Raw genomic sequence first — 17,595 nt, forward strand, 5'->3', positions numbered from 1 at the left:
GGGTCTGTGTCCTGTTCTGATCCTGCAGCCACGACTGGTTTTCAAATAATTGGAATCAGATTAATCAAGGGTGGGCCACCTGTGATTAGGACTCGTAAGAAACTCTGAATGTGAATGGATGAATGGAGAAGCTAATGTGATTCTAAGAGATTGCTGCGTGTCTGCAGCAATCTTTAGGTCTTTCTTTAGATCATTATTTCTCTTTTCTTTCTTTCTTTCTTTCTTTCCCTCTTTCCTAAGCTTTTTCCATCTTTTGCTCTTTCGCTCTTGCTATCTTTCGCTCTTATGCTCTTTCTTTTGCTCTAATGCTCTTTAATTAGTTTTTTTGTTTTTCCTTTCACAAAGAAAGAAAGAAAAGGAATAACAACAAAGGGATTAAATAGCAAAGTGGACACAGAGAGTTAAAGGGAAGAGTGATTTAATGAGTGAACATTTGAAAAGGATGTAAAGAAAAAAAGCTGTTGTTGCAACGTAGGAACAGGGAGGATGCTGGTAATTTATTGCCGAGCCCTTATGTTCACACTCAAGGGTGCGCAGCAAAACACAGCATCTGTGTGTGTGTTTTAGAGAGAGATAGAGAGAGAGGGACAGGATCAGCGGCTGAATCAGCCAGTGGGAGGAGAGAGAGAGACAGCGAGAAAGAAGGAGGGAAGGAAATAGGAAGAAGGAGGATAGGGGAGGGTGAATGAGCCAGGGGGGGTTGGAGTGAGCAAACCAGTGAGTGAGCGAGAGGTCGAGGAGAGAGAGAGAGAGAGAGAGAGAGAGAGAGAGAGAGGAGGAGGAGGGATGTTGCTGCTGCTGCTGCAGCGACTGTTCCTCCTGTCAGTCGGCTGCTGCTTGCCTGGTGAGCAGGAGGGAGCACAGAGGAGGAGACAGAGGCTGGTCACTGCTGCGTTACGCTCCTGCAGCGCTATTGTCATCTCTGTGGACGCGCTGTGAAAGAGTGGATTTACAGAGGCCAGACACTGATCTGCAGATTCATGGATTACCAGCAGTGAGTAAGGGTGACTGCCACACTGCCACTCCGCTAACCCACTCATCATTTTCAGGAGAGGGGTGAACCCACAGTCTCACACAGTGGGGAGTCTGGCTCAGTCTGGACCCAGAGGAGACAGAGAGAACAAACCAGACAGTGCTGTTGTTTTTTCCTTCATCTCTCATTCTCACCTCTCCATCCATTTCTTTCAGTCTGCTCGTTTGTATTTCACAGTGTGGCACTGATGCTTTTGCTTGGCTCTCTGCAGGGGGGATGCTGGAGGCTAATGTGGCTAACATTAGCATGACGGCGAAGCCCAGAGAGCTGAACCTCAGGTCTGCTGCTGCTGTCTCCTGCCAGGATACTTCAGCCCAGGCCATGGCCTCTAGGAAGCCCCCGCCCAAGCCCTCTGCTCTGCCCCAGGGACCCTCGCGTCCCTCCGGGTCAGAGCTCAAAGTCTACCGTCCCTCCTCGGGATCTATCCCAATTCCCATCCCCAATCCATCCGGCCTCCGCAAGCAGCGATCACTCAGCAACTTGTGTGTGCTCACTGATGCTGAGAAGAAGCTGCACCTGTACCAGTCTCAACGGTGGAATGATTGTACAAACCGGCCTGGCGCTGGCGCCAACAAGGCAGGACAGACTAAAACAGGTCCTGCTGCGGCCGGGAAACCGCCTCTCTCGCGGACCCTTTCGAAGTCAGAACAGTCTCTTTTCCAGGGAAGACCCAAACCTCTCTGCTCCCCAGCTGTCACTCCCAACACCGGCAAGCCGAGTCGAATCCCTGCCCCTGGTAAACCACGGGGACCTTACGCTGAGGTCAAGCCCATCAGCAAGGCCTCTGAGGCGGGACAGAGTGCAGACATAGACCCCGCTGACCACCCAATTAAAGCTAACTCCAATGGAGCTGGGAGCACCGGGACTTATGGGAAGAAACTAGGGGAGAAGGTGAGATCTGCATCTCTGTCGACAGAGGACAAGAAAGAGAGGAAAGGGATAGAGGGGGAAGACGACAAGAGCTTTCTGAAGGTGGACCCAGAGTTGGTGGTGACGGTGCTTGGGGACCTGGAGCAGTTACTCTTCAGCCAAATCCTCGGTGAGTCCATGATCACTACCCAATATCCTGCATGACAACACACAGGTGCAGTCCGACTGTTCATCACGTAGAAACACATTGAGTAACATAAACATCCCCTCTGCTCTCCACACCCAAACTGTTCCCTCCAGCTCTGGACCTACAGCATCAACAGGGAATTTTAAATGAGTCTCTATTGCAGCAGAGCAAAATGTCAGTGTGTTTTTTTTAAGTGCTTCTCACTACACGATGGAGAGAGACTCGCTATGTAGGTGGGAATAACCTCCCTGCTTTCTTTGTATCACTGTGGCAGACAAATGTGCTTCGTCCATATGAGCAAATTGATTTATGATGTACGTGTTTGCTCAGATTTGTGTGTGTGTGTGTGAACTAGCATTGTGTGCTCCCATGAATCAGCTGAAGCAAGTGCAGGGCTGACATTGTTTTGTCGTTGAATCATTAGCTAGCGCTGGAGTGTTTTTGTCCCAGTCTAATCTGACCCACTGCCACAGTGAGCTAGATATAGATTAACCAATTCATACCTCTCTCTTTTTCTTTCTCACACACACTTCTGCATCCACAGCTCTGTCCATCCATCAGTCCCCACATGTGTGTGTCTATGTTTGTTTGTATTTGAGCGTCTACTCGGCATGTTTCCCATCAGTGCTGCAGTCGTAGCATCGCCTGGCTCACACCAGAGTCAGCCATTCGTTAATAAAGGCTGTGTGAGCGGCACTCGCGGGGTGTGTGTGTGTTTTCGCTCGGTAAATAAATCGGCTGCATATTGAGCCAGGCTGCGGGTCACAGTGGGCCACATATTTAGCCTCGCTCCACACCCTCACCCCTCCACCTCACCCCTTCCTCCCCCTCCTCTCTAGTCCCATTGATCTCTGGGCCGCTGACAGATGGTCACTATCCACCACCACGTCCCCACCTCCTCCGCCTGTTACCGGGGGCAACGTGTGGGAGAAGAGCGGGGAATCTGGGGGGGGTGGTGGCATGGACAGGTAGTTAGCGAGCTAACATGCACACACATGCCTCTATAAACACTCACGTCACACACACACGTCACACACACATGATGGGGGGGCACCACCAGGTCACACTGTATCGCCAAAGTTGTTAGTTTGGATTTGTATTAGGAGAATACAGGCAGATATGGTGTCCTGGTCAAACCAGGGTCTGAATCTGCACCTTTCATCCATTATTCATTCTATGTTTCTCTCTCTCCATCTATTGCTCATTCTGTCTCTATCACTCCCTCTCGGCAAGAGCAGATAGCATCAGAGAGCAAGGGAGATGGCGAGTCATTATATCTGGATTGATAAAGAAATAATTTTCTGTCTAGCATTGTCCCTCTCTCTGTCTTCTCTCTCTCCCTCTCAAGTTATTTCTCTTCGTCTCTTTCTTTCCCTCTTCACAAGCTTGCCTCCCGCAACTCAGCCCCAGATCACAGCTTGTATGACCTTGCCCCTGCAGTTTTTAGAGTGTGTGTTTGTACTGTACATGATATGTGTGTGTGCGTGTGTGTGACCTTGTTCCTCTCCTTGTTGTGATGTTGCTGGCCACACCTACGTCAGGCAGCCAGGTAGGTAGGAGGGAAAATCAGACGGACTAAAAATAGAGGAACAAACACAGAATAGAGGTTAATGGAGGTAAAGTGAAAAGGGCAGGACTTCATTCACAGAGGGAGATAAATGAGAAAGAGAGAAAGAGACAGAGACAGAGACAGTCTCCATGAGATAGAAAAACACTGGAGTAGAATAAAGGTAAAAGCCGGTGACCTAATTTTCTAGCATCCCTGGTGACCGCCTGTAGCTTTGGGTCATTACAGTCTACCACAACCTGCCAGATGTTTATCATAGAAAACCACTGCAGGTGTGTGGATTAGTTATACTGTGTGTGTGTGTAGTGTGTGTGTCAGTGTTCGGGAGAGGTTAATTGTAACTTGCCCTGTAGCTTGCAGCTATGGGCTCATCCTTTATCGTATCTGCTTCTCCATTTCCGATGGGACGAGCAGCTAATTGGTTTCTGCTCTGTGTGCTCTGTCATAGGAAGATAGATTATGAATGTCCGATGGATCATTCCCAGTGATCCGCTCCTCCTCCCTTTCCCCATGCATGGTCCCATCTTCTCCTCATCTGCTTCCTACATATATTAAAGCCATGTGTCCCAGCACGGCACGATATTATACTGGATGTGATGATGAATCTAGCTCGACTCGGTCATAGCCTCCTGTACTGCAAGCTACATATTATCTGTTGGCTGCAGGGCGTAAAATATAAGCCTGAGTCTTGTACATGTCATATTGCATGACAGTGAGCAGGATGCACTGGGACATTGTCTTTTTGAGACAAGGCTACAGCAGTGGGCAGATAATGGAGGACGCCAAGGAGGGCTAATTGGAATGTATAACCCAAGATAATCAGCTATTCATGTGCACACACACACACACACACATGCACACGCACACACATACATGCAGAGAAGAGGTCTTCTAGGTCAGGTTAGGCCTGATTTAGGATTAGTGTCAGTGTTATCTGTTTTTCTTTAATCGGACATACATGTTTAACCACTGAGCGATCAAGAGCTTTTTTTCTAATTGGATTTTAAGAATTACTTGACTTGTGTGTCCATAGGCAGCAGTACATTCAGCAGTAATACACTCAAATGCTGCATGTCTTATAAGATACTAGTGCTGTGCCAATTCTAAACCTGCCTGTTGGGAAAGGTAATGCTGGTTGTAAATTTCTTTCTGAAACTTTAAGAGGGACCTGCAGTAATTGAGCTGCAGCAAGAGTAAAGTTTGGTGAAACTCAACTCAGTATACATCCGAACTGGAGAATCAGATGCCATTGCCATTACAGAGCTTTTTTTTTTTGTTGTGACTTGATTCTGAAGATTTTGTTGGTTGATTAACAGATTTTTTAAATAGTCAACAATGTAATGTATACAAAAATTACCCTAGTTCAGTAAATCATCCAGACTTATAAGCCACACACGGTAATAAAGCAAATCCAGTTTAGTTTATGAAAAACAGTGATTATAAAATCTTCACTGCAGATAAACCAGGCAGGATGAACGCAAAGTTTTCTAACTTCACTCTGCACCATAGACTGTTGGAAAAAACTCCACACAACGTCCAGCACACAAACAATAAAAAGTGAGGTCTGTTTGAAGAGGACTCACTCATGTCAAGAAATAATTTGGAAGTAGCTCTGGAGCATTAACACATTAACACTGCTCTAGTATATATTTTATTTTATTTTTATTGAATCATCCAAATCGCACCAACTGATGAATTATATGAATTAAGTGAAGAAAGATTTCGTTGTAGTATGAAGGTGAAAAGTTGAACGGTGCTAAAGATATGCGAGCCGACAGACAGTAGATAGATATCTTGTCAACCGTATTAGCATTGCTCTACGTAGAAGAAGGAAACTCCATTTGTGAAATCGACCTGAACGGCACCTTGTAAAGCATATAATGTGTAGATTTCCCTGGTAACCTAAAGCGCTGAACCTCAGATGTCTCCCACTAATGACAGCTCCCGGTCCCATCCAGCACCCATAATGAGGTGTGCAGCAGAGGGTAAGCTCCCTAAAGCAGCGGCCTTTCCCCAGCATGGGGCAGGCATGGTTTAGAGGGGATCCAGTCTAAAGACACCAGCAAGCATCCAGATTAGGCCCTGCATAAAGATAATGAGAAGATTCAGCCTCCGGTCCACTAATCACAGATCCATCGCCCTGGAAAAGGCCAGCCACCGAGACTAAAATGAATTACAGATTAAAGCTAAAAGGACATCTGCTTGGAGGGAGATTTTGGTATTTAAGGGGAATTTTAGTTTATGAAGGATCAGAAGGAGAATATATAGATTTAGTTTAGAAGATTGGATTTTGGTGTTGAGCTAAAGAAGTGATTGTACAAACTGGTGGAAGAGAGCTAAATGCAACTCTGACACATGGATGCTCATAAAGACTCCACTACCAGCGAGCATGTTTTTTTTTAGAGTGACATTTGTGTGTGTGTGTGTGTGTGTGGGGGGCACATTTGCGTGACTGATGGTTACTCCTGCATTCTTGTCAGCTGTCTGCGGAACAATAAACCCAACAGAGAAATTGCCAAAGCCTTAAAAAGAAGACACACACACAGACAAACAAACACACACACACACATAAGAGAACTTAACAGCGCTGCAGGAAATAACAACAAAGAACCGCAGCTTTAAAGCTCACACATGCTCACACATGCACATTCAGTGTGTGCCACATTCAGTCACCGATATCCCATCCTGTCTGCTCCCATGTATTCATCCTCTTGGCCGTGGCCGAGGTATTATTCATCATCGGGCCCTGCTTTGGGATCACAGTGCTCTAATGTGATGTGGGTGCGGACAGAGCGCCTGGTTCTACCCCGAGCTTCGCTGACTGAAGGATTCAGGGCAGTCATCCTCCCAATCGAGGCGGTGGTGACAAGCCGAATGAAACAGGCGCCCAAGGAGAGCGAGGAATAAAAGCGTCATTCCAATTCCCTGTCTCTCTCTCTCTCTCTCTCTCTCTCTCCCGGTCCTCTCTTCCAACTCTGATGCGAGTTGATGGGTAGTAGTGCTCCGTCACCAGTCAGACAGCAGAGAGGATATTTCTGGTACAAATGATTCAGGAGGTGGACAGAGGACATCTTTTCATGTGACTGGGATCAAAAGAGTTTTCACATGTGTGGATGCATGGATGATGATGCATTTTTCTCTATACTTTTGTATGTGTGTGTGTGTGTTTGTGTGTGTGCTTTTGTCTTTACAGTGCTTTGTGGTCAGTCTCTGAGGACTTAATGCAGGAGCCATTGCATTAGTGCTGTCTGCTTCCTGCCGTCTTCCTCCTAAATCATATTAGTACTGTGTTTTTGTCCAATCAGCTCTTACACACGCACACACACATGCAGGCTGCAATACAAAAGCTAGTTATGTAATTATATCATGTACAATGCACTGTAGTCTGTACATTTTCCAGCCATCGGTATGACCGTAGCAGTTTGTATTGTTGAATGAAAGATTTAAATGTTTATTGATGTTACTTCAGCACTCAAACTCCCACTTAAATTACTTAGAATGACTGTCACGGGAGAGTTACCTCTAAATTGCTACAGCCAAGAAACTACTTAGCTTTCGATTTCATGATGAAATAGAGAAGATGGATAAGGAAATTACAAGATATTGGCCATTAACATTCCAATCATTCCGGAAAATACTATTACATGCCCTTTTCCATGTAAACAACTTTACATTTAAATGACTGCAAGTCCCACGGCTGCTGACGTATCCGTCTTTGATTCGTGTCTTCTCTGACTAATCTTAACACAAACGTGGTGTATGTTTACAAGTAGAACAAAAAAGGGCTGGACGATACAGCCCAAAATCTAATCAAGATAAAACTTTTCATATCAGTGGATGGAGATAATTATAATGATAAATATAACATTACTATTTTAAATGTAAAGCTAGGTTTTGTTTTTTTCTGAGCAGGGAATCAAAAACACTTAAACAGTCTATTGCTATTAATGAAAATCATATTGCAATAATTATTGATGTATTGATCAGCCCTACAACAAAATATACACTATGATACAATATACTTAAACCTTTGAGGTCCGTGTGTGAGTGGGGGTGAAACCGAGAGTGAGTTATGTAGGCCACCTTGTGAGGAGAATACTTAGATTTCATCTATTTCTGTTCTATCTGTTCTCTCTTGAAAGGTCTTTGATAAAAGTGCTCATTGTTACTGATGTAACTGTTTGTATGTTCTATCTGCTGCAGGGAAACATCATCATGTGCACGCACGCATGCACGCACGCACACACACACACACATCTGACAGTCTCATGATAATTATGGTTAGCTTACACTATTTATAATGCTAATGCTCTATCAGTAGTGAAAACTGGAGCCAAAGCAGCAACAGATCTGGGACCAGCTGTTTGTGACACCTTCACTGATCCTTTGTTTTTCTAAATATATACAGTAATATATACAGTAATATACCCCATCACACGTTCATTGGTTACAATTCTTTTTGGAGGTTGTTGATCCATGCTCTCAGCAGATCTCTAAAGTCACATAAGAAAGTTGTCAGGCTTGAATTGAAAACAGAATTTCTGCAAAATGAGTGAGAGTGAGGGAGTCAGGGCGAAGCGAGCAGCCCCAGATGTTCTGTAAACAAACACGACAACAGCAGGCACAGAACAAAATGCAAACACACAGCAAGTGCAATAACTTTTCAGCCAGTACCATGCATATTGAGGCAAACACCCTTTCAATATTTTGGGTTTTATTGCACTATGCTGTCTGACAATATTGATAGGAATGGAGTACATTGATATGTCCAGCATTTGGTTTCCTGCATATCAGGCTTTTGAAGATGTCGCCTTAGACGATGGCAATTTGTGTCGGACATTGTGCGCATCTAATGAAATACTCAATTTATTGTCAGGTTTTCTAAATAACATTGAGAATAAATTTAAATGTTGGATTCTGTGCATGTGCTTACTGGCTGTCATCCCTCCCACTCACTCAACCCCAGCAGACTGTCTGACATGTGTGAGCAGAGCTACAGCTGGGTTTCACAAGACACCATAAAATACAGTTCCACAGGAAACGACTCTCTTGAACAAAAATACACACAAACATTGCCACACATTATGGTCTGCCTTAGCTCTGCGTGTGTGTGTGCGTGTGCATGTGTGCATGTGCATATGATGGATTCTGTATTTAGATTTGCTCAGTTTTAGATTCAAGCTGAAAGTTTCAAGTGTGCACAGGAGGCACAAGAGACTAAGCTGAAATATCTGGCATTTCAGAATGCTACACACACTCCCATCCATCTACCTGGACGATTGTTCTTTTTCCTCTGGGTGGTTCTTTTGTGACAGCCTCCTCTGCATACCATGTGTGTCTTTATGTGTTTTATTATATCGCACCTCTGTTCTTCTCTTTTAATCTCAAAGCCCCTCTCGCACATTTGCAGCTCGGCACAGAGGAACACTCTCACACACACACACACACACTCCTCTTTGTGTTTTGAAGTCTAATCAGGCGGTGGGAGTTGAGATGTTCTTTTGTTGTTACTTGGCTGAGGTCTCGACCTCCTTCTCTGAGAAAGTAAACTTCTCTTAAGCTCCCTCACCTTCCCCTATAAGCGGATAGCGCTGTTACCTCTGAGCAGATAGGGCTGTGCTTAAGGAGATAGGGCGTGTGTGTGTTTATGTGTATACGTTGGTGTTGGGTCAACTTATAGAGAGAGACAGTTTTGCTGGGGGGAAGGAGAGCCGAGCTGAGCTGAGATGATAAGGGAGATTTTAACTCTGTCCTAAATAGGGGATTCGTGATATTTTACAGCAACTTTTAACTTCCCTAAACCCCCACTCTTGTATATCAACACACTTATTTGCTGTATCATTTGTTGCATGTGAACTGCTCTAATTTCTTGAACGCGGATGCAATATTGTTTTGCTCTGACATGCTCATTAACCATTCATGTCACACAGCAGATATGATCTTCAAGGGCTCTAATATCCTGTCACAACATCCCGGTGAAACGGATGAACTGGGTTGTTTTGTGTTTGTGCTGAAGTATGCGGATCCACATTTGGATGCATTAGCGTGTGTTTGTCCGCAGTCTCCAGATGTGCAGAAATGGCTGTATGTTGTCATGCTTCCTGTTTTGCAAACTGTCTGAGGGCTGAGATTTGACTGGAGCAAAAAGAGGTTGAGAGAATAAGAGTATCAGACTAAATAGACATGTCACGCTAAATAAGATAAGAAATAATAAACTGTAGACTGTCACTGTATAAGCATGTTAATATGCACATTATGATCAGTGTATATCTGGGGTATCGCATACTCTATGTCTCACCTTTTCCATTTTTTGCCCTGAAGAAATATATATTTTTTTAAATGAGCACAACACTGAAACAACAACACAAACCACACAGGTTTTACTAGCATCCTGTTTGTGTGATTCTTTGACATCAGTTGTCAGGAATGCAGTAATGATTGTCTTTGCAGCAAACAAACAGCCACTTTGAAAATGTATGATTGACACAGATTGACTGACAAATATGGTTGTTTGGTTCCGATGGCGAGTAAAAAGAAATCTGATTCTGAAATACCTGATAGTTACCAGTTTGACCATAAACTTCATATAAGTAACTATAAATAAAAAGAGAATACAAAGATATAAAACTTATATTATATACAGTATATAGAAAATCTATGAAAAATGTAAATAGAAATGCACATCTATTCTGCTGTTGATTCTTTTAAATAGAAGTTTTTACATTGGCAAAAATAGATGAGATACCTATATGTCATTTGGCTCAACTTAACCCACATCTTTTGAGAAACGGAAGTTTTACAGTGTAGTACCAGCGGTGCTCAACCCCACCCATCTATCATGGGATAAGCGCAGTGTAGCCCGAGGACAGTTCCCGTGACACTAACATATGTGCTCACACGCGGCCTGGACAGGGACAAATGAACTCCGGAGGGCAGAAAAGAAAGAAAGAATAGAAACAGGAGCCATTTCCCAAACCTTCATTCATATTCCACAAAACCGAACCTCGATATCGCCGGTGTAGATGCACACTCCTGTACGGGAAGATGCATGAATACAGAGAACCATGCTGTCAAAGAAGGATGTGATATTACCACACACACACACACACACACGACCACTCCTGCAAGGACAGGGCCATTAGTGTATCTTTGGGGAGTTTGTTTCTGTTCTAATGGAGAGGAGAGTCAAGTGAACCAAGAGAGGAAGCCAAATGGACAGCAGTCTCTCTCTCTTGCATTTGTTCGCTCACACAGTCTCTTGTTCATCAGACGTCCACATCATGCAACACTCTTGTCATTTCCTCTTCTTTTAAAAGACAAGGCTGGAAATATCTACTTGTCTGTTTTTTTTTGTCGCGAAAATCCGAGAAATGCGTAGCAACTATTTCCTGATTATTCTTCTCCCATTGTTGTCCTCAAAGTAGTAAAAATACTTAAATGAGTCACACTGTTGCACTGGGTGTCACACTCCTTCATTATGAATAGTTTATTTTGAGTCAGTCGTCCATGCACCATCCTGTAGAGCTAGTCCCCAGCAAACCCATGTACTCATTGTAAATAACATTCTCTTTAAATAGAAATTATAGGCATTTAATTCCATCTATAGCCTTTTCGGTTTAAATCACGTATGTGTGATGTATTTCTATGGATTTGCACCTTCACTAAAGCAGGAAGGTTCTGCATCCTCAGCCAGTTTAGCTGAAGTGCTGGCAGGATGGTGGAAGTAGGGGAATCCCACCCCCTTGACAGGCAAGGCAACTTTTATTTCCTCTCTTCTCAGTTTTAATTTCTTCTCTATTTCTATTTCTGATTCTTACCACTCCCCCTTGTTGCTCCCCTACACACTTGCACCTACAGGAATCAAACACACACACACACACACACACACACACACACACACACACACACACACACACACACACACACACACTACCATAAAATGTCTCCATAACAAATCATGCCAACACCACAGTTTCTCCCCCAGCATTACTAGTATGTCCTCCCTCCTCGTGTCAATCCTGAGTGTCTATTTATGTCTTGTTTTGTTTTGTCTTGCTTCACAATAAATATATATATATATATATATATATATATTTTCAAGGTATTTTTACAGAAGAAAAAGCATTTAAAATGTGTTATGCCAGGCAGCAATATTTGACCTTAAATCTTGCTTTGTGAAATTATTTTTAACTTTTGCTGTCCTGTGGATTCAAACACAAGCTCCTTAGCTTTGATGCTAATTCAGATGTCACAAATTCTTGTGACCACATTAAGAGGAAAAAAATAGACATTGTACATTTTCACAGAAATATGCCAAAATACAATATCCTCTAACTTTGCTCCTTTATACCCATAACTTTCCATTTCTTAGATCTTGTCAGTTTTTGTCTGTCTTGACAAAGAGCAGACTTGCATTGGGATGCAGAGGTTGTCCTGCACATGCATCTCATGCACGCACTTAACAATAACACTCACTCAGTCTCTTCAGAGCTGGAGTGTGTGTTCTGGAGTGTGTCAAGAGCAGAGGCAGGTGGAGCTTCCCTCACATTCACGCACGTGCACACAAGAATTACACTCAGTTCCAACCAGATGAGTGTAACTCACAGTTAAAACCAGATGAGTGTAATTCATCCACACCCCTGGGGAGCTGCCGGGGCCGACAAGGATATTTGCATCCGTAATTCCCCCACCGCTATGACCGCCAATGCACCCCCCTCCCCATGCCAGCTGGGACCACCAGGGCCAGGGCAGAGGCGGGGCAGGAAGTCTATTACAGACACTTATTCTCTCACACGCAGGCGCATGCACAATCATGCAGACCGTATCTAATCAATTTGACGCCGATGTTAAACAAAGCTCCCGTTTAGGGTAATTAAAATCGGCCAATTAAAGCCTGTAAGTGTGTGTGTGCGCGTGTCTGAGTGTGTGTCAGACGTGTTGCAGGGGCTCTTTGTTCCTGCTAAACCTTTATACGACAAAACTGAATCTTTTGAAGCTGAGAAGCATCTGTTTACAGCTTGAATTTCCACACAGCAAATCAGTAATGTCATGGGAGTGCTTCTGCAGAACATAGTTGTATTTTATATTTATCATTGTGTTTATATTCATTTTATTGCAACATGTGAATTTGTGTGTGGAGCCCCATCATGCATATGTGTATAGGGTGTTTGAAAACAGTGTTAAGTGTGCAGCTGTTGTTGAGATTGACATTTCTGGCAGCTCATGATTTGTCGTCCTCCCTCATTATGGTCTCTCCCCCTCTTGACCTCCTCACTTGCCAGCTGGACTCATTCATAGGAGGGGTAGTTGTAAATGTGTGTGCGTGTGCATGTGTGTGTGAGTGACGTCAGGGTCATTTGTGTTTTTTTTTTTCAAGGATATTGACAAAGACATTATTTCTCAGTTTTTTGTTTTTCAAAGGGGGTGCTGTGTGAGACTGTGCTTAAGTGTTAGCATGCTAACATACTCACAATAGCAATGTTATTGTCCATTTAATGGTAATCCATCCAGTAGATGTTGAGATTGATGTGGGGCCAATGGACTTGCCCACCAACAGTGCCATCAGATTAGCACAGCAAAAAAAACCTGAAAAGTAAATCATGCATAAAACTGAATGAAAATCGGAAAACTGAGCAACACATTAAAAACGATGAACGTAAAATAAAGTGTATTTGGCTGAGAAGATTTTTAAAGTACACTTAATTCATTGATACATTTGTCTTACCCTGTCCCTGGGTTATAGAAAATCTTTGGCTGTGCTCATTTGGGAGTCAGCTGGCATATTTCTAATGGTCTATTGAACTGAACACCCTAGACTGAGCACCATAACTCTTTTATCACCGTCCACTCATCACATATACACATACACACCAGAGAGCAGGAGTCAAGGTCATGTGATGCAGTGTAGGTGTATGTCACTGTGGTTGAGATGCTTTGGTGTTGTAGATGATGATTTATAATATCAGACACACACACACAGTCTGAGCAGATTACACTATATTAGAAAGGGGTGAAACAAATGCCAACTTGTCCCCTGGTGGGTTTAAGTGACCAAGGCTTTAGGTTTAGTCTGCTGTGGAGCAGTCGAGGGGCAGAGTGCAGTGAGCGGGCAGCAGGGCACTGTGACTGAGTTAGTTAGAAAGGAAGCAAAGACGGATCCAGACTGACAGAAGTGATGTGCGTGGTCTGGGACACTTCTGTTGTCTGCCATCATATTTCATTCTGCGTGCTCCACTGCCATCTGGAAAAACTAACTGTGCTCACACTGCCACTATTCTGTCACGTCTTTTCTTTACCCTCAGTATTCTGTTCCCTTTTGGTGTCTGGGTTTGTTGAGATGACCAGATGTAATCCCAGAGGGTGCAGGGACTGAACATTATATGATTATCATTATAATATTATAGTGTTATGTGATTATCAGTCTAGTCAGTGTTGAGCACATAGGAAACACCCATTATCATTGTTTGTTAATTGATCATATTTCATAGTATATTAGATTTCAGAGATAAATAAATATATATATATATACAGTGCCTGCATAGTATTCACCTTTGACTTTCACATTTTGTCATGGTATAACACAGTTAAATTTATTTCATGGAGTTTATGTATGACAAATAGCATCTTGGAAGTGGGAAATTATGTTTCACAATTATTCAATAAATCTAAGTAGTATGATCTATTGAAACCCCTAACAAGATCTACATTGCACACAGTCACATCAAGTACATATTATAATAGGTCCTTGCTTAATCAGTATAATCATTTTGACGGACTCAATTGTGAGACATTACTGAACAAACAGCATCATGAGCCGGGCTCACCAAACAGGTCAGATAAGTTGGAATATGAAGCGTTAGTTATAAAAATATCCAGACTTGAACATCTCTGAGCACATAAATCATCATAAAAATGGAAAGAATATGACAACCGCAACTACCAAGGAGGTCACCCTGAGTGGACGGAAAATAATCAGAGAAGCAAAGAGCGTTACCTGGAGGAGTTGCAGAGATCCCAGCTGAGTGGAGATCTGTCCACAGACAACTATTAGTCGCTCACAAACTGGCCTATGGAAGAGTGGAGAAAGCCATTGTTGAAAGGGATCCATAAAATCCCGTTGGTTTGCCAAGCGGAGACACAGCAAACATGTGGAAGAGGTGTCTGTCAGATGAGACCAAAATTGAACTTTGGCTCAATGAACTATGTGTGAACACCCATCACCCTGAGACACCATCCAACAGTGAATATGTGTGTAGCATCATGCTGTGGGGATGCTCTTCGTACAGGGAAATGGTAGAATAGAGGAAAGATGATGGAGCCAATAAGGAAATCTTGAAGAAAATCTGATGCAGTGCAAAAGACTTGAGATGGGAAGTTCATCTTCAGCAGACAATGACCTAAACACAGCCAGGCTACAAGGAATGGTTTGGATTAAGATGTTATGTCTTAAATGGCTCGCCAGACTCAATCCAATAGAGAATCATGGCAGACTGATCGGTTCCAGCGGTCTCATCAATCTGAAGCCATCTTTTGCCAAGAATGGACAAACCTTCCATCTCTAGATGCAAAGCTGGTAGAACATACCCCAAAAGACGCAGCGTAATTGCAGCGAGGGTTCTCCGTATTGACAGGGGGTGAATACTTATCCAACAGATGTCAACTTTTGTTCTTATTATTGTTTGTGTCACAAAAATTTATTTACTAGTACTACATGTTTGTTGATCAACGGAAAAGTTTATTTAAGTCTATTTGAATTCCAGTTAGTACAGTACTAATGGGAAAAAGTCAAGGGGTGAATATATGCAGGCACTGTATATATATAGTTTATAAGTGTTTTTTTTGCTGTCCTCTAACTATGTAACATGGCACTAGATCATGGCACTAGATCTCTAAAAATATCCTGTGTGTGTGTCCTGCAGACCCGGAGTCGCAGAGGAAGAGAACGGTGCAAAATGTTTTGGACCTTCGACAGAACCTGGAGGAGACCATGACAAGCCTGAGAGGGGTGCAGCTCAGCCACAGGTGAGCAACACACACACCCACAAACACACACACACACAAAAGCAAAAACAAAACGACATCAGGAAAAAGTTAAGGCAAACAAACTTATAGTAAATAAGAAAAGAGAGGATCAGTTGAGATGGGCGGATTCTTATTGACACTCCTAACGGTGTGGTGGTTAACTGCCTGTTTGTCTCTCTCAGATCAATATCAGTATTCCTGATGGACCAGTAGCCGTCAGTCTTTCATTCTCATCCTGCTCTTCTCCTCCTCTGCGTTGGTTAATACAGAACTGAAGCAGGATTAACTCAAAACCGACTTCAAAGCCGTCTCTGCAAATGCACACTCACGACTCTCATTCAAACACACAACAGGACACGCAATAATGCTCTGATTATATGAGCCCGTGTGTGTGTGTGTCCTTTCCCTTCCCCTGCTTCCTGTCTGTCACTGACTGATTTCAGCTGTGTCGAGCGCGTCTTCAGGTTTTGTCCTTGGGAGCTTCCCCTCCGGCTGCCTGTCCGTGCGTCTCCTGCCATACATCCCCCATCCATCCCTCAGTGGGAGCTCCATGCACAGAGAGCAAATCAGCAGATGGTTCCCTGCTGGAATACGTTTCCTTCGCCATTCATACTTTTGTTGTACTGTAGTAACCTTGAATTACTCCCCGCTGTCCCAGAGGACATTTTCTGCTTTGACGCCTACAGAAGTATCCTGTGCAAACAAGAAATCCTATTTCCTCTGAGTGTTTAGTGCAGGAAATGCATGAATCAAACAAATGGATTGGTTTGACAAAAAATGGTTTTATCTACACATAATTTCTCTGATATGCTGTGCCTGCATAAAAAGCAGAAACCCTGTGAAAATCCATTCGAACAAGATGGGGCAGTATCCTCTCTCTCATCCTCATTATGTATCTATTCTACCTGCAGACATGTTTGATGTTACTGTAGCTGGCAAAATCACCTTCACAGTTTTAGAGCCAGAAACTTTTAATATGCAAATTCTCATCATTCTCTGCCCGGCCACTGAACAGAGATGTGCTGCGCTGCTGCTTTAGCTCGCATGCAGATTGTTACGTTAGTGATGCTGATATTTGTAGAATCACAGAAAAGTGAGAGAGCCGAGAACATGAAGCCATGTTTGCTGACATGAAAATTACACATTAACTCACACACACATGCAAAGGCACCTGGATACCAACCAAACATTCGAAAATAAGTCTTTTTTATTGGAGTCTGTCTGAGAGCGGAGGATGCAGGGTGGGGTGATGATCGAATGGAGGAAGCAGCTCCTAAGCTGAGGAAATTAAAGACGTTTACTTCCTGTCTGTTAAAAATGTCTATATCAGCTCTTTAGAGAAGGTCATGCTGTGACTACATTTTATTCTCATTATTGCATCTCCTCCTTTTTTAACCCATAGCTGTGTGGAGGGGACCATGTGCTACGACAGCGACGAAGCTGCCGCCTTCTCCGTCTCCAGTCTTTCGAACCGCTCCTCTCCGTTGTCGTGGCGCCAGGGTCAAGCCAGCCCCCGTCTGCAGGCTGGGGACGCTCCGTCCACAGTTAACACCCAGGTGGACATCCCCCGCCGGATCAGCCACTCCTCTCGCATCCACCTCATCGAGGCCCTGGACGTCACAGACCCGTCCCTGCTGAAGGGAGACTACCTCAGTGACAGCGACCTCGGCGGGAAGAGCCAAAACGAGGATGATGAAGACGACGATGATATTGATGATCTGGGGAACGGGTGAGTTGTGTTCTTCTTTTGCGTTTTTCACCCCAGCTGCACCTTTGCAACGTTAGCAGCACATTTCATGACACGGACACGATCATTAATGAGGTTAGCATTCCTCGTGAGGGGAATCCTGCCAACTGTTACAACTCCACTGCTGCAGTCAGGCCTGCAGATAGTGATTTAGCAGCACAGCTCTGTAA

General features: G+C 43.7%; 1 protein-coding gene across 6 annotated transcripts in view; it reads left to right on the plus strand.

Annotated features, from left to right (window-relative positions):
- The first annotated feature begins 839 nt into the window (after positions 1–839).
- Positions 840–17,595, plus strand: part of nav1a (neuron navigator 1a) — a 69,081-nt gene continuing 52,325 nt past the window's right edge. For all 6 annotated transcript variants that reach the window (XM_047340270.1, XM_047340274.1, XM_047340271.1 and 3 more), the window contains exons 1-4: positions 840–994; positions 1,245–2,072; positions 15,576–15,678; positions 17,081–17,407. In XM_047340270.1, the coding sequence (XP_047196226.1) occupies positions 1,250–2,072; positions 15,576–15,678; positions 17,081–17,407 (1,253 nt within the window). In that variant the 5' untranslated portion in view covers positions 840–994; positions 1,245–1,249. The remainder of the gene's footprint in view (positions 995–1,244; positions 2,073–15,575; positions 15,679–17,080; positions 17,408–17,595) is intronic.

This window comes from Hippoglossus stenolepis, chromosome 6, assembly GCF_022539355.2.
Source record: "Hippoglossus stenolepis isolate QCI-W04-F060 chromosome 6, HSTE1.2, whole genome shotgun sequence".
Taxonomy (NCBI): Eukaryota; Metazoa; Chordata; class Actinopteri; order Pleuronectiformes; family Pleuronectidae; genus Hippoglossus; species Hippoglossus stenolepis.